The sequence below is a fragment of the Staurois parvus genome, unplaced genomic scaffold, assembly GCF_062004578.1.
Source record: "Staurois parvus isolate SC_StPar_1 unplaced genomic scaffold, SC_StPar_1.0 ptg001302l, whole genome shotgun sequence".
NCBI classification, from domain to species: domain Eukaryota; kingdom Metazoa; phylum Chordata; class Amphibia; order Anura; family Ranidae; genus Staurois; species Staurois parvus.
Window position 1 is genome coordinate 11621354 of NW_028319098.1, and position 27527 is coordinate 11648880.

General features: G+C 39.0%; 1 protein-coding gene across 2 annotated transcripts in view; it reads left to right on the forward strand.

The window, feature by feature from the left end:
* TRPA1 (transient receptor potential cation channel subfamily A member 1) overlaps positions 1-26245 on the forward strand; it is a 123688-nt gene extending 97443 nt beyond the window's left edge. For both annotated transcript variants that reach the window (XM_089661044.1, XM_089661045.1), the window contains exons 18-27: positions 2643-2713; positions 4612-4786; positions 8628-8717; positions 10187-10362; positions 12057-12186; positions 14894-15076; positions 16484-16552; positions 18741-18860; positions 19935-20032; positions 22662-26245. In XM_089661044.1, the coding sequence (XP_089517170.1) occupies positions 2643-2713; positions 4612-4786; positions 8628-8717; positions 10187-10362; positions 12057-12186; positions 14894-15076; positions 16484-16552; positions 18741-18860; positions 19935-20032; positions 22662-22875 (1326 nt within the window). In that variant the 3' untranslated portion in view covers positions 22876-26245. The remainder of the gene's footprint in view (positions 1-2642; positions 2714-4611; positions 4787-8627; positions 8718-10186; positions 10363-12056; positions 12187-14893; positions 15077-16483; positions 16553-18740; positions 18861-19934; positions 20033-22661) is intronic.
* Positions 26246-27527: the final 1282 nt, after the last annotated feature.

Consider the following 27527-nt stretch of genomic DNA (forward strand, 5'->3'; position numbering starts at 1 on the left):
CTCTTTATTTTTCTTATTACAGGATTACATTATTGCATTTTTTTCTATGCATTTGCAAAAATCATCATTAGCAATAAAGGTATACTTAAAAAAACACGAATGCTCTGAGCTCTGAGCAAGTGAACACCATCATAATTTTAGAGTGAAAAAGTAAAAGCATATATAAAATTGGTTGCTATTAGCAAAAGAAATATATCACTACCCCATGGTCTGAGTATTTCATAAACTGCTGATCTACTGGGATTTTTACGCACAACCATCTCTAGGGTTTACTGAGAAAAGAGAAAATCTCCAGTGAAATGCAGTGGTATGCTCGAAAATGCCTTGTTGATGTCAGAGGTCAGGGGAAAATGGACAGACTGGTTTCACATGATAGAAAGGCAACAGTAACTCAAATAACCACTCATTACTACCAAGGTATGCAGAATACCATCTCTGAATGTACAACATGTCGTATCCTTGAAGCAGATGGGCTACAGCAGCAGAAGACCACATCCGATGCCACCCCCCTGTCGGCTAAGAACAGGAAACAATTGGCACAGGCTCACCAAAATTGAACAATAGAATGTAAAAACATTGCCTGGTCTGATGAGTCTTGATTTTAGCTGCAACATTCAGATGAAATGGTAAATCGTAAACAACATGAAAGAATGGATCCATCCGGCCTTGTTTCAACGGTTCAGACTGGTGGTGGTGGTGTAGTTGTGTGGGGATATTTCCTTGGCACACTTTGGGCCCCTAATACCAATTGAGAATTGTTTAAATGCCTACCTGAGTATTGTTGATGACCATTTCGATCCCTTTATGACTATAGTCTTCTGATGGCTACTTCCAGCAGGATTATGCACCATGTCACAAAGCTCAAATCATCTCAAACTGGTTTTTTGAACATGGTAATGGGTTCACTGTACTCCAATGGCCTTCACAGTCACCAGATCTCATTCCAATAGAGCACCTTTGCTATGTGGTGGAACAGGAGATTCGCATCATGGATGTGAAGCCGACAAATCTGCAGCAACTGCGTGATGCTATCATGTCAATATGGACCAAAATCTCTGAGGAATGTTTACAACACCTTGTGGAAGCTATGCCAGAAAGAATAAAGGCAGTTCTGAAGGCAAAAGGGGGTCCAACCCGATACTAGCAAGATGTACCCAATAAAGAGGCCAGTGATTGTATAACCAGCCTTAACAATTACACTAAACTAACATTTTTTACTAATAAATGTTTAAATAGAAGAAAAAATGTCCATTCCATGTCTTCCTTTGTTTCATCTCTCAAATGCAAGCTTTTTTCTGCTGTTCTCAGACTTCTTATTCTAGGGTGGCTAGGTTTGTTCTCCATAACCCTTTTCTGTATGTGAACATAGCCACCCTTTCCTGCTCATCTCTGAGATGTAGTACACATCTACCTGCAGACACAGTCAGTTCCATTGTATGGAATTGTAGTAAGCATGTGACCAGAAATAACGCCACTGCTCATTCTACAATAGTAGCAGTCAGGTGTATCAGTGGAGGATAGGGAACATACACAGGACAAAAAAAAAAGCCTGAAAACAATGAATGGAGACTTTTTAAACAAAACAAACAAAAAAGAGCCATGGTATACTTAATATTTTAGCACAATTGAAGTAAAAAAAAAACGAGTTTAGTGTGATTTTAAAGAAAAACAGCTGGGGAGGAAAACATGATAGAATGATAGTGATCTATGGTTAACACTAGCTGTTCCATAAGGTAACCTAATTATGGGAGGTCTAGTGGATTTTTTGGCTGAAAACTGCATATAAATTGATAAGAGAAGAAAATATACTTGGATTCGCTGAAAACATACCATGATCATACAAGTGACCTGCAAGTCAATACACAAAATGAATTAGTGAAGAGGCAGCATGCCTGCATTTGCGTTTGGTACTTTTCTATCTAGATATAATGTTCAGTATCTATTCCTAGCCTACTGTAATCTCAAAAGTCTCCATGTTGCCCATATATGTGGCACCATGAATGCTATTAGCCATTACAAGCTTTGCAATTTGATCCAACAATGGACACAGAATCAATACAGGTACTGGAAACTGATGTATATGTTCACAGCAGAGCCTTCTATAGAACACATAATATATGAGCGAGCAAGAGAATTTAGAATGGGAGGGTCTTTAAACATAGCTTTTATGCATTTAGTCTGATAATATATTGCAATACTTTACATTATTTAAAAAAAATTGCTGAATATTAGTAACCACAAAAAACAACTGTTTATGCAGTTAGAGACACTATGAAACACATAGATACAGTATGTTTATGTTCTACTGATCAATTAGTTACTTTTTTTTATTTAATTACTTAAAAAAATATATATTTTTTATTAGTTGCATTTATTTTTTAGCTCACAAGGTTCTTATGTTCTAATTTGTGAACACTGCCATAGAGTTGTACTTAGTTTAGATCTAAATATTAACGTGTAGAATTTTTCTTCAAATTCTATGGATTGTTTTCTATGGTGTTAAGCAAATCTGACACTTGAGCACAGCAAAGACCTCAAATCTGATGCTCCCAGAAGTGGCTATGTGTTCATAGAACAATGAAACAGTTGCAATTGTACTGTATTGTATTGAATTGTAGTTTCTATTTTTCCATTTTCTACAGGCCATGGTGCAACACAACCGTGTCGAACTCCTTTCCCATCCAGTTTGTAAAGAATATTTAACTATGAAATGGTACGTATATTATAGGTGGTGTAGTAATGGTTGTTTGATGAAAAAATATATATAAAAGACACAGTATTATGTTTTTTTTGTCTCTGCACTTATGAAGAAAATCAACTACATGGTCAGCATCTGAACACAATTTTGTGGACCAGGCTGATACACAAATGCATTGCAAGTGGAAAAGGTGCAGCGCTATACCTACGCATAAACCTTGTGTACAACCAATAAAAATTTTTTAGAAAACCTATCATTTGTTTGTGTTACAATTTCATTCTTATAATATAATGAAAAAACACTGTAAGGATTGAAGGTTATTGTTATATTTATTTTATTTAATTAAATGTTAAGAATAAAATAATACACAAAGAAATTATAGGGTTTCTAAAAGTTGTTTTCCATTTTACAGATGGTTTATTCAGAGTTTGTAAGGTATAGCACTGCACCTTTTTTCACTTAAATAAAAGATGGAGCAACCAAACAACAAATAAGAATCACACATTGATATGATAGAATCTTTATTTGGAATAGATAGTTTCATGGCTTTTACACCCCCCTCCTACTTGTTCAGGGCTTAATGGCGCAAACAAAACAGTTTACAATTATCAGAACAAGGACATGAACAAAAGAAATTAAAATATAATGCATTTATTACATAATCTTACAATTATTTATACATAGAGCTAAAACAACAGTAATAATAATAATATAAGTATATAATATATACTAAGTTGTGTAAGAGTGATGGATTTTTTACACTGGCCAGTCAAATAGAGAGAGAAAACAGCAGGGTAACTGATCTGTGTAAGATATACTGTACATACTGTACAGTACACCCTAGAACATGCACCAAATATGCACTGCACAGACACCAGGGTTTACATGATTATATCCTCATCTTAGTCTAAGTAGTAAATACTGGCCCTGAATGATACCTAATTAGCCTTAGTTCTCTGAGGAGGAAGCAATATACTGCAAACTGTATATCATAATGAATATATATTAATAGCAAAAAAGATGTCCAAACAGCAGCACACAGCAGACATAAAAATACAAGTTAACCACAACCATATAACCAAAAACCCTAACTAAGAAACAATAATCCTAACTACAAACAAACTGTATACAATATGTACAAAAAATGGGGACCATAGATAACAGGGTAAACTGGAGATGCAGGGAACAGATGGGGGGAATCAGGACTAGGATCAGGTACAAGGGGAGCAGAAAAAAAGAGCAGTGTACAAGATGCAGAGCAAGGTCAAGATCAGGAGAAGGATAAATGGCACTCAGTATCTGGCAGAAGGAGAAGCAAAACTGGATACAGGTACAGGTCAGGAGCAGCCAAAACACTGATGTGAAGTGTGCTAACAGAGGAGAGACTAAATACCTTCCCAGAAGCCAGCATCAGGTAGGCACCGATTACTAGAAACTGCTGGCTGCTGGGAGACACCCGCTAGTGGACACTATAACTACAACTTTCCAGCCTGGAAAGCAGAGTGCCACCAGCAGGTGACCCAGGTCCTGACATACTGGCTCAGAGGCAACAGCGGGAGCCATTGGCTCCTGCTGCTGTCAATCAAACCCAGTGAGAAGGATCAGGGGGTGGGGTCAAGCCACGTTCTGTGTCTACAGACACTGAAGGGAAGGAGCAGACAGTGCTGGTGGGGGACCCAAGAAAAAGATTTTTGTGGGCACCTTAGTGCAATTACATTGCACAGAGCAGGTAAGACTAACATGCTTGTTGTTTTAATTGATAAAATAGCCTTTAATAACCCTTTAACATAATTTCAAAGAAGTATATATTTGTTGGAGAATGAAGTGACATTGTAATGAAAAAAGAAAAACCATTTGTTCATTTTTTTTGTATCATAGCTCAGCTCATAATTTTTGTAATTTTTGTGTTTTAGGAGAGCTTATGGATTTAAAGCACATCTAATTAACCTTTCAATCTACTCCTTGGGACTTATTCCCCTCACTCTGCTGATAATGAGTGCTGCAGTACCTGGGAGCCCATCAAGAAATTCAACGTTAAACGATTCAACTTCAGGTCCACATTCAAAACCTGAACCACTACAACTCGTGGTATTTCATGGGTTTAAACCAACAATAAAAATTTAATCAATTGCTTATCTAGGGCCTTACATTACATTACATTACATTGAGTTTATATAGCGCCAAAGGGTTTGCTCAGCGCTGTACAATAGAGGGGGGGACAATACATGAAACATTACAGCAACTACGAACATCACACGAGGGGTAAGAGGGCCCTACTCTTTCGAGCTTACAATCTAGGAGGGAGGGGGTAGTGGTACAGGAGGAGCCTTACGTTATATTGTTTATACCATCTGCAGTGGGGTTTAACACTTTTCAAATTTAAATGACTTTCCTTTACATACCAATTCTCACGTTATTGAAAGTGACCTGACACTAGACATCAAAGTTGAAAATTACTTTACAATAGGAATACCAAAGTATTTTCTTTCTTGGAACAATCTATTTATTCACATGGCCAGAGTACCTGTGTGAATGAGTCCTTAGGGCTCATTCACATGTAAGGCTGGGAGGGGGAGGGAACAGCATGGTTGAGTTGTACTTTTACTGTCCACCAACCGCTACCCCTTTAGCAACAGAGGTAGTGGCTAGGGATGTACACATGCCACAGCTGCAATGTTATTCTTCTCAGCCATGGCAGAAATTATGCCTCTGTCGAACAAGGTCCATTAAAGGCAATATGCCTCCTCACCACTTATCAGATGCTCTCTGAAGAGCGTTCTAAATGTTGATTGCTGTTCAGAGAGCAAGGCACAGATGAACAAGCCCTTAATTTTTTTTTTTCATGTTTTTAGAGATTTATGATTTTTTTTTACATTTTTTGCTGTCTTGTTTGGAAACTTTGGTAAAAGATCAGGAGTTTAAAAAGACCTCTGATGTTTTACTTTTTAGACATAGAAAGGGACTGAGGGCATAGATTTCTTTCTGTGCAGCCTTAGCTGCGCAGATGATTGAACAGGAAGGTCTCTGTAGCTTACTATTCATTTACAAACTGAATCATAGTAAACACAGTTTATTATGCTTCAGTGATAAATGGAGACAGGCGTGATTGGTACTGATCGCTCACTGTGTTCATTAAGGAAATGAGGGGGCTGGTAAATAACGCAGTATAGCTTGCCCTTTTGCTCGGCAGGTGCCCAGGTCCCTGTTTGAACTGATAGTACCATGGGATATGTATTCCTTAGAAATTGAAAGTAAACAGCAGAGGAGAAGCTGCAAAGCATGCAGAGAATCCAGGAAGTTGTGGAAATAGATGGCCAGCAGACAGGTAGAACTCAAAACGTGAAAGAAAATGTTTTCAAGATTATATTGGATTGTCAAAACTAACCACTGCTTGTGCTGTTATTACAATGCTGATTTTATAAAATGAAAGTGTATGCTGTGCCCATAGAATTCCTATAAATGGTTCTTTGATGCCTAGCTATCCTTACATTTTTTTTAAATTAATTCTGCAACGCACAAAAGTGACAATAGGGACATTCATCTTAAAGTGTATATCCAACCAAATTTGTGTTTTCTTAGTTTTGGATGGAGTGGGGAGGGATGCAAACCCTATCAGTTTTTTTATGCTATCTTATTTGCTCTCTCTTTTTGTCATGCTGACAGCTTTTGAGGAAGTGAAATGAACTGTCCAACAGCAACATAGACAAAACTAAAAATGCTTTTTGTTTTCTAGTCAAGTAGGGGATGGCTAGAACCCCTGTCAGTTTTTAATGCTGTCTTTGTCGCTGTTGAAGATGATCCTTTTACTTCCTGCCAGGTGATAATCTTGCTAACAGATCACCAGACAGTGGTAAAGTTGTTGGCTTGACATGCACGCTAATAATGCATAATACATTTAGTAATGTATATCTTGCCTGCTATACCTTTTACTTTCTTCACTGCTTATCTACCATCACCATTTGAAGTCAGCAGTTGCAGCATCCTCCAAAATTGCCACGTGTCACATACCTGTAGGAGGAGCTTGAGATGATGAAGGGGGTCTCTTGCACACTTCTCATCTGAGCATCCCCTGGAGTTTGAGACAGGGACTGGTAGGGCAATGAAAGGGTGCAGGGGTCAGGAAGCTTTAACCAAGGACTTGAACTTGGGAGCGATGAGCAGAGGTTGGTAACACTGGTAGGCAGCATACATAAACAGGCAGAGGTAATAAAGAGGCAAATCAGATTAAAGCTGGGTCAATATCAGTCAAGCAGGATTCAAGATAAAGGAGACCATCCATCAATGATGCCATGCAGGCCTCAGGTTTAAATAGTCTACTAGGAGCCAGAATCTTTGGTGGATGCACTAGCATTCATGTGCACACCATTCTGTGCACATTCCTATACATGAGCACGATCTCTCTGATGGCTAATAAGAGGTTCCTGACACCATGGCTGAATCTTGGGCCCTTTTGACAGACAAATCTTTCTGATAGCGAATATAGCAATATAGCTTGTACTTGTTTCTACTGTGCAGTTATCTGTACCTGCTTGTGTCATGGATCCTTTCCCACATATGCAGCTGGATTGGCAGTTTTATTTTAAAATGACATGAATGGACCTAATTCTTTACAGGCAAGCCTATACCACATCTTTGACTGTCCCCTTTTCATCACTTTTGCGCTTATCTGAAATTACAAATATATGGAAAACTATAAATCATGATAAAACACATTTTTTTTTGTTAGGGGAAAAAACTTAGATAGGGTAATAGGGATAATGGCATGCCCAACTCGACTGAATAAATGCATGGGGACAACGTCCTTCCTATTTACAGAAACAGATCCTGGACGGTTCTTTTCTTTTAAAGCAGTCAGTCATTATGGATCAGTAACAACTGCCCCTTATGGGCTAAGGACTCTCATCCTCATGTGAAAATTAGCTTAGTTTGTTGCAACTGCATGCAGAGATATCTCCTCTCCCTTGCAGAACTGCTCCTAGCTCTACAGCCTGCAGACACTATCAACCCTCCTGGCTGCTCTGTAGATCTCCCAGGACCAGAATAAAGGACTGAGCACAAAGCTCCCCTTTGAAAGCTAGCTACACGTAGCAGATTCTCCCTTAGAGAATCCCTGGGTGTGCTGCTGTACTCACTCCATCTTCCTTGCTCCCACTGCTCCCAGTTCATACTGTGATGCTGAATGGATCCTCCAGAGCCAGCCTGAGCCTACCCTGAAGGCCAGCCCACCTAGACCTAGGGGACCCCTCCCAGGCCACCGTCAGCTTCCTCAGCACATCATCTTCCACCTGACTCCCATGCCAGTCTGACTCTGCCATATTTATGGGTTGGCCTCACCACTCTGCCAGGGCCTCCAAACCTGGGATTGGTTAGACTCCCATAAACATGCAGATTTGGTTTCCCAACTCTTCCTCCCACTGGCTTCTGGAAGCTTCCATGGTCCTCCAGAAGCAGGTGGAGATGATATGGTCCAAACCTGTTAAGCCATTCAGCCTGCCCTGCAGTAACCCAACCTAATCACAGACTCACACAGTTACCATGAGTCATACACAATAAATTTACCTACCCTACCCTAGTAGAACACTAAAGGATGCTACATATATATGTCATATTTACTAAATCTGCAATCATGATGCTGTATAAGCAGCATTTTAGCATTTCTGTATTAATACTTATGTATTTTATTAAATATGGAGTAGGAAAGGTTCAAATCTATGTACCTTTATTTATTTATTTATTTATTTATTTATTTATTTATTTGCTAGCTTTATCTCACTGGAAAGATTTCCCTTTACTTCGTTACTGCATGGAGAAACCCTAGTGAAAGGGATTTCTTTGTATTATGGGATTCCACAGGATTTTTTACGTCACTTATCTTTGTAGAAGTTGTGTTCTGGGTTTTAATTGCTGCTTTATATGTGCTTTTTTGCAGGATTCATGTTTCACGCGCATTTGCATGGGTATTGTAATGCTTATGAGCATTTTTGGGATGTTTAAGGAGATCATACAGATGGGTCAGCAAGTAAGTAAATGTGTTGAAAACAGATGTAATGAAAGACAAAATGTATCTAGGTTTTGGAGATTCTTTGTCCTACTATGTCTGACACCCGTTACCTAGACAGGAAATAAAAGGTAAATCTTTCAGTGGAGTCACAGGCAACAATGAAAACTTGACAAAAGTGCTAACCCTTCCCCAAACTATCCAAAACAAATGAAATAATTTCTTGAAAAATACCAGTGCTATATTAAAACAGTGATCCCACAAAAAGAACAGAACGTGTATCTCAGAAACAAACATAATTGTTCTGTATAGTCTCTGTGTCCATAATATAGTGCACACAAACTAAAAGTGTTAACAATTCCATATTTCCATACCCATTTATTCCAACCACTGGACATCACCTCCATGCAGCACACCACATAAAAATAGACTCTTATTCATTAACAGGATCCTTAGAAATCATATCATGCATTTTGTGAATAAAAGTATGGCCACCAGATGCCTCTCTCCTTCTCTCAATTCCCCTTCTAAACATCCATCCATGTCCAAGGTCACTCTAGGAAGTATTATAGAAAAGACCATATCCATATCATATACAGAAAAGGTCATATCCATAGTGTAGTAGTTATTACAACAAGATCATAAACATAAATATATGCTAACATAAAATTTCTCAACCTTTTCTCAGTCAAGGTACCCTTTAAAATTATGGACAGTCCCGAGGCACCCTTTAAAATTATGGACAGTCTTGAGGCACCCCATTCTAAAATGAGGTGCCTCAAGACTGTCCATAACTTTAAAAGGGCATCCCATTCTAAAATGTGAAAAACTATTCTAACAGCAACATCCACACATGTGGGACACCCAACATTAGAGGTGATATATTCTTCTAAAGCAAACACACTTTTGCACACTGGTACTGACTAGTATTCCAATGTTTCTCTTCTCCCTCAGTTTTTCTCCATCACTGAGTTAATGTGACCCCAGCACTTACAGAGAGGGGAAGGGGAGAGTCAAATTAGGATGCTGTGCAGGCAGCCGACATCCTCCTTATCAACTGAAGATGTCATTGGTTGTCAGGACGTCGGTGGCTAGAAGGTCGTAATGTTGCACAATGAAAGCCTGTGGCTTTGTGTAACTAAAAGGCAAGCTTGTTCCACCCACTGGCTTGTATACAAGTTTTGGGCAATTTGTAGACATTTTGCCAAGGTACCCCAGGGTGCCTGGGCACCCTGGTTGAGAAAGGCTGCTCTAGGGACCAAGAAATCAGGTGCATATGGTATGGAAATTAAATAATTATTGTTTAAACTCTCCTCCAATGTGTTGCCTTTTCATAATTCTATGGCAGGGATTGTGGTATCATCTGTGGGAGGTGAATAAAGGTACTGAAATTCAAATGTTTGGAATTTCTGGGGCATGCACAAAAAAGCAAAACGTATATCTATAGCAAACAAATACTAACCGAGGGTATATTTTTCCTTATGATTTAGAAACTCGGCTATCTAATGGACGGCAGTAATGTTGTAGACTGGACAATACATATTTCAAGCATCATATTTGTGTCATCTATATGTATGATGTCTACCCATGTATCATTCTGGCAATGGCAAGCGGGAGCGATTACAGTATTTGCATCTTGGGTCAACTTTTTAATTTATCTGCAGAGGTAAAATACAACGGGAAAGCAAGCAATATAATTCCTTAGAGATATACAGTATAATGGAATAAATCCAATGATCCATGCTAGCATGTACATCACAAACAAGTGTCCCAGTTCAAAGTTCCTATTTCTATGGGAAGTATCTATTGAAGGATTTACAACTCTACATAGACATTACAAGCCTCATTGGATCTAGCTAAGGTGTCCATTTATGACACAGAGAACAGCTGCGATTCAACAGATCTCAGCTATTCTCTGGTCATTCACAGTTTATGACACTCAGGAGATCATGTCAGACCTTCTCTGGAGATCTGTGTTCTCCCTCCAGATTCTCCAGCCCAGAGCTGGAGAATCAGAGGGACCGAAAACTAAGCAGAGATAATTTACCTCTGTTTAGTAAACTGATCTTTTACTGTAATCTCGCGAGATTATAGTAAAATGAGCCGTTTTTCAGAGTTTGTAGACCGTTCTCCAGCGTTTGGAGACTGTTCCCCCTTCGTTCGGAGAACTGCTTCATAAACTGCATTCACAGGAGAACTGTGTTCTCCGAGAATGCCGGAGAACTGAGCAGCGATCTATTACCGCTGGTTCATAAACGGACACCTAAGTTCCATGAAATACATATTATTGATATGTACCTTTAATAACGTTCTTAAGGCAGTTATCTTCTGCATCACTTTGACAGTAGAGAATGTGATAGGTGTAACACTTTTGCACGCTTGTTCAATAAACGCTCAAAGAGCAAGACTAACTGCAGTACCCAAAGCAATCAAACATAATTTACTTTGCTTGAGGCAAATGTGTATCAGCTGGTCTTGACTGATTGCTGTGGGTGCTTCTATTTGTTCCTTGTATTTGTAGAGTTATATTATTGCAGTAGGGGCACATGATTTATGGGTATCCTGCTATAAATGTTATTATTATTCTGTTACAGTATTGATTGGACCTGCACCAAAAGTGGCACAAGATAAAAATTCTGACTTGGATAGTAAACATTACCTCTCTCCCAATCCACTGTTTAGGATGGGATTTAAAGTGGTTGTAAACCTCAGATATAAAATATGAAAAAAGCATATGCCTCTATAGTGTGTTCTTGTCTCAATTAAGAGCAATAAGTGTAATTTCTGTTTTCTGCTTTGTTCCTCTGCCATTAACATTAAAGTGTTACTAAACCCAGGACCCTGCATTCACTCTATCTGGTCTCCCACAGTACACAGAAGTGCAATTATTTTAGTAAATATAAACTGCTAAATACCTTTTCTCACCAGCAGTTAGAGCAGTCTTGTGACTTCTGTCAGTGTCCAGCAGAGCACATGTTAAAGAAGGAGTTTTCATTCTGCTCCAGGAGGATGCAGGACCCCTGACCTCTGTCTGGACAGTGCTAATTGGCCATTTGCTGATTGGCCCTGTGCTGATCACATGCACTCTCCCAATGAAAAAACCCCTCTCTAGCAATACATACCAAACTGAGCATGTGCAGAGTGACTCGATATGTCTTATCAGGTGATAAGAGGGGAGCAAGAGAAGAAATGAATCATCTCACCCCCTTAAATATTAGATAAAATAAATGTAAGGGTGGAATTAGGGGGCTTCACAAGGCTCAGGTGACCAGCAGCCATACTTTAGCTATATTATGGTGACAGTTCCAAAGAGGCTAAGAAAGTACCAGTGCAATAACACTATGCTTTTTTTTTCTTCAGGTTTGAAACATGTGGAATCTATATTGTGATGTTTTGGGAGATTCTGAGAACATTAGTACGAATTGTTGTCCTCTTCTTTTTCTTGATCTTGGCATTTGGACTGAGCTTCTTTGTACTTCTCTACCCTCAGGTTTGTAGGATTTTTATCTCCAACTGTATAAATCAGAGGCATAGCTTAAAGCTTGTGGGCCCCAATGCAAGAGTTGACCTTGGACCTCCCACTATTACTCGCTGCTTCGACTGCGCGACAAGATACTCCCATTACGCGCCAAGATACTCCAAGTGGCGAAAGCATTGTTTAAGAGATGTATTTACATACTGAGAGGTAATTCATACCCAATCACCATTCAGCTACCTTCAGAACTGCGCGTGCGCAGTTGCGAAGATGGCCTATGGCCATATGGGGTTTTTTTTTTTGTTTTTGTTTTTCAATTTTTTTTTTAACAGGCAGTAGTTTCCATTCCCAAACATTTATGGACAGAGTAAAAATTGGCAGATTTTTACAAACTGTCTGTAAATGTATGGGTGGTTTGCAACTCTTCCCCCCCCCCTCCTGGTAATGACACGTTCTCCCCCCCCCCGCCCCAGTTGTAACAAATACAATTCCTCCTCTCACCAAGGTAATAACAGAGGTTTGTCTCCCTCCTGGTGAGACACATGACCTCCCTGTCCATGTAATAACAGAGGTCCCCTACCTCCTCCAGGTAATGATAGGTGACCTCCTCCTCGTAATTATATGACATGTCCCCCCTCCCCCCACCATCCTAGTAAGGACATGCCCCCTCCTCCCCTCACCATCCTGGTAATGACATGCCTCCCACCATCCTGATAATGACATGCCCCCCTCCCCCCACCATCCTGGCAATGACATGTCCCTCCTCCTCCCCCCACCATCCTGGTAATGATATGGCCCCCTCCCCCCACCATCCTGGTATTAACATGGCCCCCTCCCCTCACCATCCTGGCAATAACATGGCCCCCTCCCCCTACCATTCTGGTAATGACAGGATCCTCCTCCTCCCACCATCCTGGTAATGACATGCCCCCCATGCTGCTCAAATTGACAAAATAAAATTTGGGGCCCATGGAGCCTGCAGCCCCTTGGGGTCCCTTATGAGGTGTTAAGACATTAAAAAAAGGTTTATGTGTTGCAGGCCAGGTGCTGTGGGGGCAATGTGTCTGTTGTCCCACATGAGCAGACATCCCAGGGTGGGGAGGTACAGAAAATCCTCCATAAGTGAGTGACCTGAGCACAGCAGTTTCTGTCTCTCACCTCAGTTATAGGCAGCGGTCCTGTCCTGTCTCTCAGGCGGCGCTCTCCTCCTGGCTTGCTCTGTGTTCAGTGTGCACCTCACTGTCCCCCCACCATTCAAACTCACAGGACACTTTCCTGTCCCAGGCTGTTGCTGCTGCTCATGATCCTCCACTCCATTCAGGAAGCTCAAGCACACATGGCTTCTCCCCAGCCAATGGGATGTGGACTGTGGGTCTGGGGAGAAGGCAAACTAGAAGCTTGGGACAGGATTGCAGAGCTTGGCTGGGGCCCTGGGAGACACAAGGCTGGATTCTGGATTCTGTCTTCAGGATTTTGTGAAGGAAAAATGCAGCATTTAGGATGATAGCAGGGGGGCACGATATTGCGACTGTCACCCCTAGGACCCCTCATTCTACGCCCATGGTATAAATAAGTATGTCAATATATAAAGAAAAGAAATGGTGTTACTACCATTACTCCACCAGTAAAGCTCATGGGTGCACAATCTTCAGTCATTAATCTGAAAGTGGTATATCCATGTAGTTGATCCGCACGAGTATTGTTGCTTATACAATCTTGAAATTTATTCAGAAAACCACAATGTACAGTGTGCAGAAATACAATTTAGTTGATATGATTAAAGCCATGTAGGCTGAAATGTAACTATTTATGATTAAAGCCATGAAGGCTGAAACATGTCAACTAAATTGTATTTTTTCTGAATACATTTCAAGATTTTATAAGTAACAACGATTATGAGGATCAACTACATGGATGAATAAGTGCATACATTTACTGTAATTTAATATTGTACTAAGGGATCTTCCTGTTATGAGTTATGATATAAGTGCTAGGTGGTGCCCTGTACAGGGGAGTAGGGCTACTAATGTTGCTTAAACGGGTGGTTTCCCATGATTGCTGGTATAGTTGGTGGTATCCCTATTTTCAAAATTAGTCTTGGAATCTTGGAAAGTGAGGCTGTTCTTAGGTATCAGGCAGCTCATCCTGAATCTATGGGAGTGGCAATTTGCACTGAACAGAACTTTGTGATCAGGCTGCAGAACCAGGAAAAGTTTATTTAAGGTTCGGTTCACACTATGGGGGCTGGATGAGGGTGCTGGAATTGCATCTGTTCCCGCTCCTGCAATCACTTAAGCTTGAATTGCGCTGCTCTTACGAGACGCACATTCTGAATGGCACACCCACACATATCAGCCCACAGTACGATTGCGGAAGCGGGAACCACAGGGAAACCACATGGTCAAAAAGACCACACAATTTCCATGCGGCCACGTTTTCAAAAAGGTGCATGCACCTTTTTTTTTCTGTGAGAAACATGAGCACAGCAGCCCCTTTGGGCTATCATGCCTGAGCAAATGTGAGCTTTATAATCAGCAATAGTGTGACCTGAGCCTAAATCTGCTAATAATGGATTGTATATATGTGGGCAGAAGTAAATTATGATGTCTCTGATATTCTTGTTTTCCAGATTTCCGTTTTAACTTCTGAACAATACAAAAATATTTTTTCCTATTATAATGCAAAAATATGTGTCCTAATTCTGTTGTTCTCTTTGTTTTAGACACCTTTCGCCAATCCTTTATTAGCCCTGATGCAGACATTTACCATGATGCTTGGAGATATTAACTATCAGGATGGGTTCCTTCATCCGTTCCTTGACAACCAAATAGAAAATCCAGTTTTCACCTTCTTCCATCTGATTATATTCACACTGTTAATTCCAATCCTTTTGATGAACTTGCTTGTAAGTGACCTGAGATAATAATTACATATGTGAGAATGTATAAACTAAAAAACTTCTGAACAATCAGAAATCCTAATCACAATATTTGTATCCAAGCTGCTGCTTGCACTGACATGTATTCATACACCCTTAATATGTTTTTATCGATAAAGTGCAGTTCAAATTCACTGTGTAAAAATGTTCACACAGCTATTATTAATACATAGTCCAATTGTTAGTGAAAAAAATCAAAATAAACAATATAAAAAAATGGTGTGCTGTAATTGTATACATTTTTCAAAAATTGTATGAATACATATAATATATTGTACACAACATAAACAAGTGCAAACATAGCCAAATATAGTCCAAACTACAGAAATGTCTCTTATTCAAATATGTGCTATATTCACATGAAGATCAAATTCTCCATATGAGTAAATTATCCATGCTCTCCCGCTTTCCACAGTATGCTCTCACTTCCAGTTTTTACCTATAGATCAAATAAGTCAATATTAGCCTTCCCATTTAAGGGGTTTTACACCTCAGGCAACTTCTGGATGGCACCATATACCTCCTGATATTCTCCAATCACAAAGGTCAACTTGCAGCTTTAAAAATCTTCTTCAAGGAAATGACTCTTATATGGACACTCCTCTACCTCCTTAATTTAATAGCTTAAAATAAAAAATAAAACCGTAGTAGTACTTTCAGCAAAAAGAACGATTATTTATTTTAAAGATTAAAAATACACTCACATCCTACTGTGCACTAAAATCCAGTGCACCATGGAATAAAAGCATATGTCTTTCTCCCCTTAAGAGGTTGCAGACACTCAGCTGCTTTGCTTTTACAAGTACTTGCCTTACTTCTTTTTATAACGTGATAAGTTGGCACAACATTTCCAAAATGTACAGTTCTCTTTGGGTAACAGGAAAAGTTGAGCAATAGGCAAAGCTGGATGTTCAAGAGCTTGTCTAGCAATAACAGACAGGAGAGGATTAAAAAATGCTTCTTTTATAGGAATGGATCCATACACACTCAAATACTTGATGCGCTTACACAGGCGCGCAATCCATGTACATTTGTAAGCTCCTTTTCTTGCCAGGAGTAAAAAAGTATTCAGTGTGGTGAAAATCCAACACCCACTGTGCATGAGGCCTACAAATTGTTATTTTAATGTAATATATTACATTATCACATAATATGGAAAGAAAGGAAAAATACCATAAAGTTACCCATTAATGGAAATTAGGTAAGAGATCACATTGATCATATTTAGCATTTTTAAAAATCATCGTATTATAAATGTAAATGGAATCATAAGCCTCTCATTGAACTACAACTACATTCCAAAATAATTGATTGCTTTTGTATGCAAATGCACAATTTCTTCAACTAACTTTGTTGTTTTCATGTAAACTACAGATTGGTCTGGCTGTCGGTGATATTGCAGAAGTACAAAGGAATGCAGCACTTAAAAGGATTGCAATGCAGGTAAATTCCTTAGATAGACTGTTACAGTGGAACTACACTGCATCTAAGCACCACAAGCCAAAAATGCGGTTTAATTCTTTGTTAATATTCAAAGCAAACTCACTCAACCATCCACGTATCCATGATTTATTTTGCTGAGAAGTCACTTTGAAAACACTCCCTAGCATTTCTGGCCGTGGCCATCTTGAGTAAGGGCAGATGATTCTTGTAGCATTTACATCCTGGAATCCATTTTCCCTTTAGTTCAGGCATTGGCCGAGCTGAGAACCTCCCTCCTGTCTTGAAGGCTGCTGGGATGTATGACATAATTTTTCTAGGGATGGAAACCAGGAAGTAACTGAATAAATGTATAAAAAGGTTTAAAACAAGTCAATATGACATACTTTCCTATCCATTAACTGATGCTATCAGCATAAGGATTTTAAAATAGTTCATGTTGATTGAGAGAGTGAAGTTCCGCTTTAATGTTGCAAAGGAAGTTGCACTTTGCAGGGGAATTTTCTTTAGAGCTTAGTGAATGAAGTGAAGCTCAGCTGACCTCCATCATCCAACTACGTGCAAACAAAAATGTTGACTTTTTAAAATGTCCTTGAACATAATTGGGTATCCTTTCCAAAGTGAAATGTCACCAGATTCCCTAAACCTAAAAATGTCTTGCAAAGTGCAACTTCTCTTGCAAACCGAACAGCCTTTAATAAGACTAAAATACGTAATTCATTTTAGTTTTCTCTTGATTTGAATAACATAATTGTTTCTCTCAAGCTTTTCTTGTGACCAAAAGCCAAGGCAGCCTTGGTCACATGGGAGTTGATTTGCTAAAACTGGAGAGTGCAAAATCTGGTGCAGCTGTGCATGGTGCAAACTTTCAGCTTGTTCAATTAAGCTTTGATAAAATCTGGAAGCCGATTGGTTTTTCTACAGAGCTGCATCAGATTTAGCATTCTCCAGTTTTAGTAAATCTACCCCCATGTGACCAAGGCTGTATGGTCTCTTGCTATTGCTTTGGGGTTTTTCCTATTGCAGGAAGTTTAAAGTTTAAGTTATACAATTTACAGACTAAATTAAGTTATTAAAGATTTTGGGATAAATTCAATCCCTGTTCAGACTTTATATATTTCTGAAAAATGGTTCCAAAACCCACATACTTATACACAATGTTATAAGGAAGACCAATGACATAGACAGCACTGACAATGCTGTTAATGATTGCTAATGATATGGTGGATGGAGGTACCTGCTGCATCCTCAGCAACCACTGACATTACACGGCCCATTTACTTACATGCCTGGGAGACCCCAACCACGGTAGCAAAAGGGCAGGGTATTGCGTAACAACAATAATAACGTCATCACTATTTCCACCCCATACCTTATATTTCCGATAGCAGCTTAGGGAGCTGTCATTCAGCAAGAGGCCACTGTTGCATTAGGGTTGTTGTTTTTTTTTTTTTGCTGGATGTCGTTTATCGTGATTGATGAGACTCTACATAGCTGCACAATGTGACTGAAGATGGATTTACATCATGGGGAGAGTGTAAAGCTGGACATACATGTATAAGTTTCTGTTTGAGAATTTTCCTTTCAAGAATATTCATTTGATTTCCTAATTGTTAGTGGGATCAAATATTTAGAGAGGCCTTCCAGAATATGATAACCCCCCCCCCCTGCAGACCCTTGCAACCCAGTGGTTGAGGCCCTTATCCTTATAAACATGGGGATACAGTGCATTCCAGAGCAAAGTACCTCTACGTGTTGGGAGCATGTGGCCTGGTCTGGTTCACCTTTCCTGGCCAGCCAGGCTGCATGCTCAGATTAAGGGTTTGGTATGGATTTTTGAGGGACATCCCTTGCATTGTTTTTGTTTTTTTGCATGGGGTTCCCCCTTAAAGATCCAAAGGAAAACGTTTTTCAGCTCTGTTTAGCAAGAAACAAAGCTTGCACACGTATGGCATCCTCCATGCATATATACAGTATTGTAAAATTACAAAATATACAGAGTAGCAAAGTTAATAAACATTAACAATAGTTTTTACATTAAACTGATTACTTTCATATGACCGTATGTATAAAAATATAAGACAACAATACTACAAATTGATAAATGTATAAATCTTTATTTTCTTTATGGCATTTTAGCATGCATGATTTTGAATTTGTCATAATATATTAGTTATATTTATGTATATAGGTGAGCCTACACACAAATCTAGAGAAAAAACTGCCATACTGGTTCCTGAAGAGGGTGGATGAAGTCAATTGCATTGTGTACCCCAATCTTCCAAGAATCTGGGGGCATGCTGTTAATTCAGTAAGTAGTCTAGTGTTCAGTTTATTTTTCTCTACATTGGGTAAAGTACAAGCTATCAGTGGATGCATGTTGGAGTATTAACCACTTCATCTTATATACCTGTATACACCCTTATGGAACAGAGCAGTTTTTGCAGTTCTGATCTGAAATACAAGTTAACAGTGGATGCATGTTGGAGTATTAACCACTTCATCTTATATACCTGTATACACCCTTATGGAACAGAGCAGTTTTTGCAGTTCTGATCTGAAATACAAGTTAACAGTGGATGCATGTTGGAGTATTAACCACTTCATCTTTCATACCTGTATACCCCCTTATGGAACAGAGCAGTTTTTGCAATTCTGATCTGGGCTTGTTTATTCAGTGATACTTTGTCATTACTTACATGCATCATACATACTAGGGGGGTACAACTGGGGGAATCAATGGTGGAGAAGGATCTAGGAGTTCTGGTAGATCACAAGCTTAATAATGGCATGCAATGCCAAGCTGCAGTTTCTAAAGCGAGCAAAATCCTCTCTTGTATTAAAAGAGGTATAGACTCTAGAGAGAGAGATATCATTTAATCCCTGTACAAATCGTTAGTAAGACCTCAGCTGGAATACGGATTTTTCATTTTCCTGTTGATTTCAGTAGGATCATACTTGGTTTTAGTTAAACATGATTCTACACTGACTTCTGAGCTAGTTGGGCTTAGATGCTACACATATACATATAGATGCTAAGTTAGTGTAATAAATTGCACATGGAAATGTTGTTGAGTTTTGACCCCATAAAATACTTTGATTGCAGACATGCAGAGAAGAAAGAGCCGCCTTTTGTAAATACTGTGACCTGCCGGAAATGCCATGTCTGGAATACTGTTGAGCAACCTTGGGAGAATTGGGAGGGGAGGAGGGTTATCTGTGAATTTAATGAGGCATGAAAAAAAAAAAACTTAATAAAAACTGATTTAAAAAATACATTAGCACTTTCATGTTACAATATTGCATCAAAACAAACTGGTTATATTGCCTAAAAATACAGGTTATACAGTATATATATAAATGTCAATTTTCATTTCTTCCTCAGACTTTACTTAAGTATTTCGTTGAGTGTGATGGCTTTAAAGTCGATGCTCCTAGCAATGATACAACAATGGAACTGGAGTTGTGGAAACAAAAAAACAGGTTAGAATATGCAGGAGTTTATAAAGAACAATCATAGGAATGTGTGGCAAGCCTTGGCAACTGGAACTGTAGAGCACTGAGCACAGGGCAGAGATGAATGCAGTTTATGGGAGGTGTTATTTACTATGTTATTATTATTGCTATATTATGTTATTAATATGTTATTATTATTGCTCTGTATTGTAATAAATTGTTAATACATTATTCCATAGGCTGCATAATAAAGTAATGCCCTTTTTTTTATCATATGGATCAACATTCAATAAAAAGCTCCCCTCCCCACCCCCTTCAAGCTACAGCTGTGTCTGATCCTATAGAGGTTTATTTACTAAAGCTGGAGAATGCAAAATCAGGCTCACTTCTGCCTAGAAACCAATCAGCTTTCAGGTTTTATTGTCAGAGGTTAATTGAACAAGCTGAGGTTAGAAGCTGATTGGTTTCTATGATTTTTCATTCTCCATCTTTAGTAAATAAACCCCATTGTGTCAAAGTATAACTAAAGACAAAACTTTTTTTAGTTTTGGTTAGAGTAGAGAGGGGTTTTTTTCTGGTGTCTGTGGCCCTTTTTTCGGTTTATCATTATCACCTAAAGTGAAAGTGAAATAAAATCCCATTTTGGGTTGTTACAAGAACAGAAATAACGGAGAAATGTTCCATTGGCAAAACTCGTTCTGGTTATCCCAGTGACAACTAGAGATTCCCTGGCTTAGGGCAGATGTCCTCTCACTTCCAGTTTTGGATATGAGACAGAAGGTGAAGAGAAATATCCGCAAAGAGAAACAGATGGCAAAAAACTGTCAAGGGTTGTGACCTTCACTTACCAAAATAAAAAAAATTGCCTTTAGCTCTGCCTTAACAGCACTCTAATATTGATCATGTATCATAGAACTGCTTCCCCATCATATATACATAGCATGAAACAGAGGGGTGGAAATGAGATTATTGTCATGTGCCACTCTTAACCATTGCTGAGCTGCAGCTCCCAGAGGATTTTTGCTCAGTAGACCTTTCTGATTGAACTGAGGTTAGATTTTAGCAGGAAGAGTTCCGGTGTTCTTTTCACTGAGTAGTGGAGTTGTGGGACCACTTTCCATAATGTGTGCAAACTTGCATATAATGGCAAATTTACAACAGTTTCCCTCTCTGTTGTTGCTCCACAGCCACATGTGCCATCTTCACCTTCTTCTGCTCTTGGGATGAACTTAGTGTTCGTTCCACTTAGGACATTTTGCATGGATCCACGTGACAGCTTCAGACTGTCAATGGTTGCTAAGAAAGCAGCAGATGCTTGCAGCCACTTCATCCTTACTAGCCACTCACTCAGCCGTTTCACTTACATGACCTGGAATTCCTGGCTACTTAGGCAAATGTGTGGGGAATGTAGCCTTATATCATTGCCTAAATATGGCCGCATGGCCATATTTGGGAAATACCATTGCATAAATATGGCCATATTTGACAATGATATCATCACCATCCCCACCCCTATCTTTGTATAGCTGATGAAAGTTTGGAGAGCTGTGAATTGGCTAGTGTTACTGTTGGGAATCAGGGTGTTGCTGGGCGAGGGTTGGTTCTGTCAGTTGGCAGTGGCGGGTATTGCCATTTACGATGGAAGGACATTTTTGGGATTTTGCATGTCTTTTTTTTTGTTTGTGATTGAGCAGGGGTGCTATGTACCCCATACTCATTCACATGGTGGGGTGATATCTAGGGGCCCCCTTATTATTAACATAGACCTCCAGATTTTGATAAGGCAACCACCCACAGACCCATACAACAATAGGGTAAGGGTTGTGTGGATGAGGCCCCCCTGACAAGGCCCCCCCACGTTGAGGGCATGTGGCCTGGTATAGTTCAGAAGGAGGGAAGGCTGCCTGCTTGACCCCTTCCTTTTCCTGGCCAACAAGACTACATGATTGGATTAATGGTCTGGTATCAATTTTTATGGGAGCTTCAGGCATTTTTTGTTTTTTTGCATGGAGTCCCCCTTAAAATCCATACCACGTTGTAAGGGTCTAGTATGGTGCAGGTGTTACCCCTTAAAATTCATACAAGACTCAAAGGGCCTGGTATTTTTTTTTTGTGGGGAACTATATGCAATTGTTTTCATTCTTTCACTAGGATAAGCTACAGCAAAAATGACATTTAGGGCCCTTTCACATGGGCAATTTGGCTCATCACTGTTCTGCATCCATTGTCTTCTGTTTGGCCATAAAGTTGACCAGTGATGACGCAACCTCTGTTCATTATCATGACCCTGGGCTCTACTGTTCAGCATTTTACAGATGCTGAGAGCGTACACTGCACATTACATACGCAGAGAAAAGTATATGATTTTTTTTTTTAATTCCCTGTGTTCAGAGAAAGGAGTTTTACTTTTGTTACAAAAGATATACAAAATATCTTGTACCGAAAAACTAGCATTTCTTTCTCTGTTTCCAAATTTGCTTTTAATTATTATTGCAAGAGCAACATATTATTACATTGCATAAATTTACCAAAGAAAATGTTTGGATTATTTTAAGTCTTAAAATCTGCTTTTTTATCCAAGTCTTACATGGACCAAATGCACCAACCATTAATTTAAAAGCCATAGCTAAATGTATGTGTATCTGTGCTTTCACAGGTTGAAGGATCTGTCCACAATTATGCAGAAGCAGCATGAACTGATCAAGCTGATCATTCAGAAAATGGAGATTGTGTCAGAGGCAGAAGATGAAGACGGTCAGGACCTATTTCAGCATAATAAACCAAAGCAACAGCAACAGAAGATATTTGAAAGCAAAGAAAGCAAGTGGGATTGTGTGATGAAAGCTGTGAAGTGCAAAAAAATAAATTAGGGAGCCATAATGCTGACTCTGAGCATGATAAGAGATCCATCATATTCGATCACAACCTGTAGTAGAGCTAGTTGGATTCTCAGTTTACCTTTCTTTTTTGACAAGAATTGATCTTGTAAGTAAGTAGAGAAAGGTCCTCATGCATGAAAACCAGTTGAACACGTATATTTAGCTTCCTGGCACTTTTAAGTCTCCAGTACAAATAATGTCACCAAAAATAAACTTTCTCCACTGTTACATCTAGGATTTGCAAATTTTACAAATTGCAAACTTATGGCAAAAAACTTTGTAGGTTTGCCACCAGAAATAAGAAACACCTATAATGCAGTAGCCTTTTCCCTGCTCTACTAGGTCACAAGAGCCAATACATTGAAGGGATGGATATATACAGTATATTGTCAGTTTGTGTTGGGGTTTTAGGGAGAGCTGACAATTTGTAGCGATATATATTTCCTTGTCTGTTATATTTTATTTTTTTTAGATTGGCAATGGTACAGGTCCTCCATAGCAGTTTCCCATGTATTGTGTTTGAACATAGCTTGCTTATTAGCCTCAAAAATGGCCAGATTTTAATAATAAGATTTGCACTTTCCCCTCCCTCCTTCCTCCACAGTGTGGATGTTGCAAAGTTTACAAATATCTAGCAAGCTTTGCAAATCTGTTCATGAACCAGCTCATCCCTAGTTACATCACTACTACTCTATGTTGCTATGTTTAAAGTATATATAAATCTTATAAAACAATCCATACAGTTTAAAATAGAAATGAAAGGTAAAAAATAACAAACAAATCCAAATAATAGCTTGAAGTCCAAGCAAAGTAGGATGTAATTATTAATTTCTCTGTTTAATACACATTTTACATCAAAATATAGCAGTAAAATCTTGTCTAGATCTTATTATGTAAAATAATATGTTATAGAACAGGATGATTTTTGGTTCAATGTAAAAAAATTAGAAGTAGAACAAATGAATTAAAAGCATTCAGAGAAAGGTGTATTGCTACTGATTAACCATCTGCTATGGGAAAATGTATCTTTTTCAGACACTCATAAACAGTAATATATATATATATATATATATGTATATATATATATATATATATGTTTAATTAAAATTGACAACCAATTAAATGTATATTTGAAGACTATAAAATGTAACCAAATATGACACATAGGACTGGTTAGTATCGTTTGTGCCCCTGTCACTAGATTTTAATCCATTCCTTGGCTTCACTTGACTGTTTGGTTAAACTGCACTTTAAGGGCTCAGCTCTGTATTTGTTTTTGCTAAAAATACTTGCTTAAATTTACATTTTTACATGATAATTATTGCTTGGCTTGACTTGGTTTTATTATGCTGCTTCCAGGGTGTCATCCTGAGCTTGGCTTCTTTACCTAGTAAGTCACCAACCAGTGACCACCATGTAGGGAGGAGAGTTTGATATCACTGGTTGCTTACTTGTTTTTGAAATACTCAGACCAGCCCATTTGACACCAACAACCATGCCACGTTCAAAGTCACTTAAATCCCCTATCTTTCCCATTATGATGCTCGGTTTGAACTTCAGCAAATCGTCTTCACCAAGTCACCTAAATGCACTGAGTTGCTGCCATGTGATTGGCTGATTAGCAATTTGTGTTACCAAGCAACTGAACAGGTGTACCTAATAAAGTGGCCGGTGAGTGTATAGTACCATGAACAGGAAAATCACAGAAGAAATTAGCTAAATGCATTATTGTTCGACTTATCAATTTTTTTCCTGTCTCACTTGCATGTGAATTTGAATAGCTTCTCTAATTCACCAATCATTACCCAGTTATCATTGTAGTGCCACTGTGAAAGGGACTGAAGGGAAGAGTTCTTTCCTTAGCAAACCTGAGCTGTAGGATGAGTAACTGTAGATTAACTGAAACTTTATTTTAAATTTTTGTGCAATTGGGCAAGAGTGGGTGTGAATATTATACAAATGTTAGAAAAGACAAGATCATCAAGCATCGGCAGAGCAAAGAACTTCCAGTGCAAGTAAAGCAGTTGGGCATGCAGGGTCAAGGTGGACTCTGAGAAAGTCTATAAGGACAGCTTCTTTGTATCTGGACTATTCTCTGCAACAATACAATGTGGTTTTTTAATTCTACTTTTGTTACAGGTACTTATATAGCGCTGTCAATTTACGCAATATATATATATATATATATATTCACGAGGGGATGGGGCATACAATCTAAAGTCCCTAACTCACATTCATACATACACATACTAGAGCCAATTTAGACAGGATTCAATTAACCTACTAGCATGTCTTTGGACTGTGGGAGGAAATTGGAGTACCCAGAGGAAACCCAGGCAGGCACAGGGAGAACATGTAAACTCCAGGGAGATGGTGCTGTGGTTGGGAATCAAACCAATGACTCTAGTACTGGCAGGCAGAAGTGCTAACCATTTAGCCACTGTGCTGCATCAGAGCAAGCCCCCCATTTGTCAACACTGTTCCACTGCTGTATACATGTACTCTACACAAACACAAGTGACTACAGGTACTGCATACACATTAGAGGCAAGGAAGAGTGCCACAGTACTTGTGATGGAAATTTAGTATTAACAGGCCGCTGTACAAAGAACATATATTATGTTTTAGAGCAGATAGCCAGGCTCACTGGGAGACGGAACACAGGCTGGAGCTGTGTCACATTCCCAAAGTGTCATATTCATCAGCAGAGACACAGTTAGGATCTCCTTGCATTGTTATTTACCTGAAGGGGATGCAGGAATTGTGCAGGCGTAAAGCCTGCGGAGGGTAGGAGGTTCAGGTGCATAGAGACTTTGCTATGAACAGATCTAGAGGAGTTTTAATTAGAGGAGGGACTCTTTCTCTCTACTTAGAGCAAGCTAATGTGATGCCTGTGATGGAGTATAGAGCGGGTGCACCCAACTCTGGGAGTTCCCCTGTGGGGCCACCAGAGGATCCACAGTTATCCCCTTGGCCAGTCTAAGCTGCTTCGCTGCAGATACTCTGGCCTTTAGGGCACAGGGTTGGACCTTTTATCCCCTCCACCCATATCTACATCCAAGCTTCACATCTGTTAATGCAACCATCAAATGCTGTATAGCACTAACTCAAAAAAGCATTCATCAACTTAAATTGTATTTTGTGTGGTTTATAAATAGTTTGCAGTATTGTATAAGACATAACTTTATGTTCTGTTTTTGTTTTTTCCTTTTTTGCACAGTGACTATAATAAATTACTTGCATTCTCTGTATCTATATCTAAGGCATAAGTGTTAGGCAACTGAAATAATTTATTGTATATAAAAAAGTGTTGTGAAAAAAATATAAATATAAATACAAATAAAAATAATGTTTTGGCATATGCTATTTTGTGATTGTTCATTTATTGATGTTACTTTTAGTTCATTTTCTACAGTGGTTCTTCCATTTGTTCCATCCCCTACACAGGCTACCCATGTGAATATGGTGGCAGCAGCCTAGCTAGGTCGAAACCCATTCACTAAAAGCTCATATTAACTGTAACATGCTAATGTATTTTTAAAAGCTATTTTCATGTATAAAATCTGCAGCCTAAAGTATTCATGAAGCCCAAACTTTTTTAATTTTAGATTTAGAGTAGGGGAGGGTAAAACTGCGGCTGATCAGGGCAGTTAACATCCTTGCTCAGGTACTTTCTGTTAGGGGATGACAGCTGTCTCCTAACTTTACTCCTACATTGTCACTAGAGATGAGCGAATCGAACTTGGCGAAGTGGAATTCGTTTCGAATATTAGGAAAAATTTGATTCGCACCGAATCCGAAAATTAGCAAACTTCGGATGCACGAATCGAATTTTTCCCGATCGGCCAATTTTCATCCCTTCTATAGCCGGCAAAAAGTGTCCCTGCAGAGAGCTCCGCTATTTCTGACAGTTCTCTGACAGTTCCTTCACATTTACAGCGGTTGAAACATTGTATCTATTTGTTTCCATTTAGGATACAGATGTTTTTATTCGGAAACAAATAGATACAATGTTTCAACCGCTGTAAATGTGAAGGAACTGTCAGAGAACTGTCAGAAATAGCGGAGCTCTCTGCAGATACACTTTTTGCTGTACTGGAATTCTTCTTATTTTCATCCTACTTCTTCTTCTTCTTCTTCTTCTTCATCCTCATCCTCATCCTCTTCTTCTTCTTCTTCTTCTTCAACCTCATCCTCTTCTTCTTCTTCTTCTTCATCCTCATCCTCTTCCTCTTCTTCTTCTTCTTCTTCATCCTCATCCTCATCTTCATCCTCATTCTCTTCTTCTTCATCCTCATCTTCTTCTTCATCCTCATCTTCTTCTTCTTCTTCATCCTCATCTTCTTCTTCTTCTTCATCCTCATCTTCTTCTTCTTCTTCATCCTCATCTTCTTCTTCTTCTTCATCCTCATCCTCTTCTTCTTCTTCCTCATCTTCTTCTTCTTCCTCATCTTCCTCATCTTCCTCTTCATCTTCTTCTTCTTCTTCTTCATCTTCTTCTTCATCCTCATCCTCTTCTTCTTCCTCATCTTCTTCTTCTTCTTCATCATCTTCTTCTTCATCTTCTCTTCTTCATCATCTTCTTCATCATCATCTTCTTCATCATCATCTTCTTCTTCTTCTTCTTCTTCATCCTCATCTTC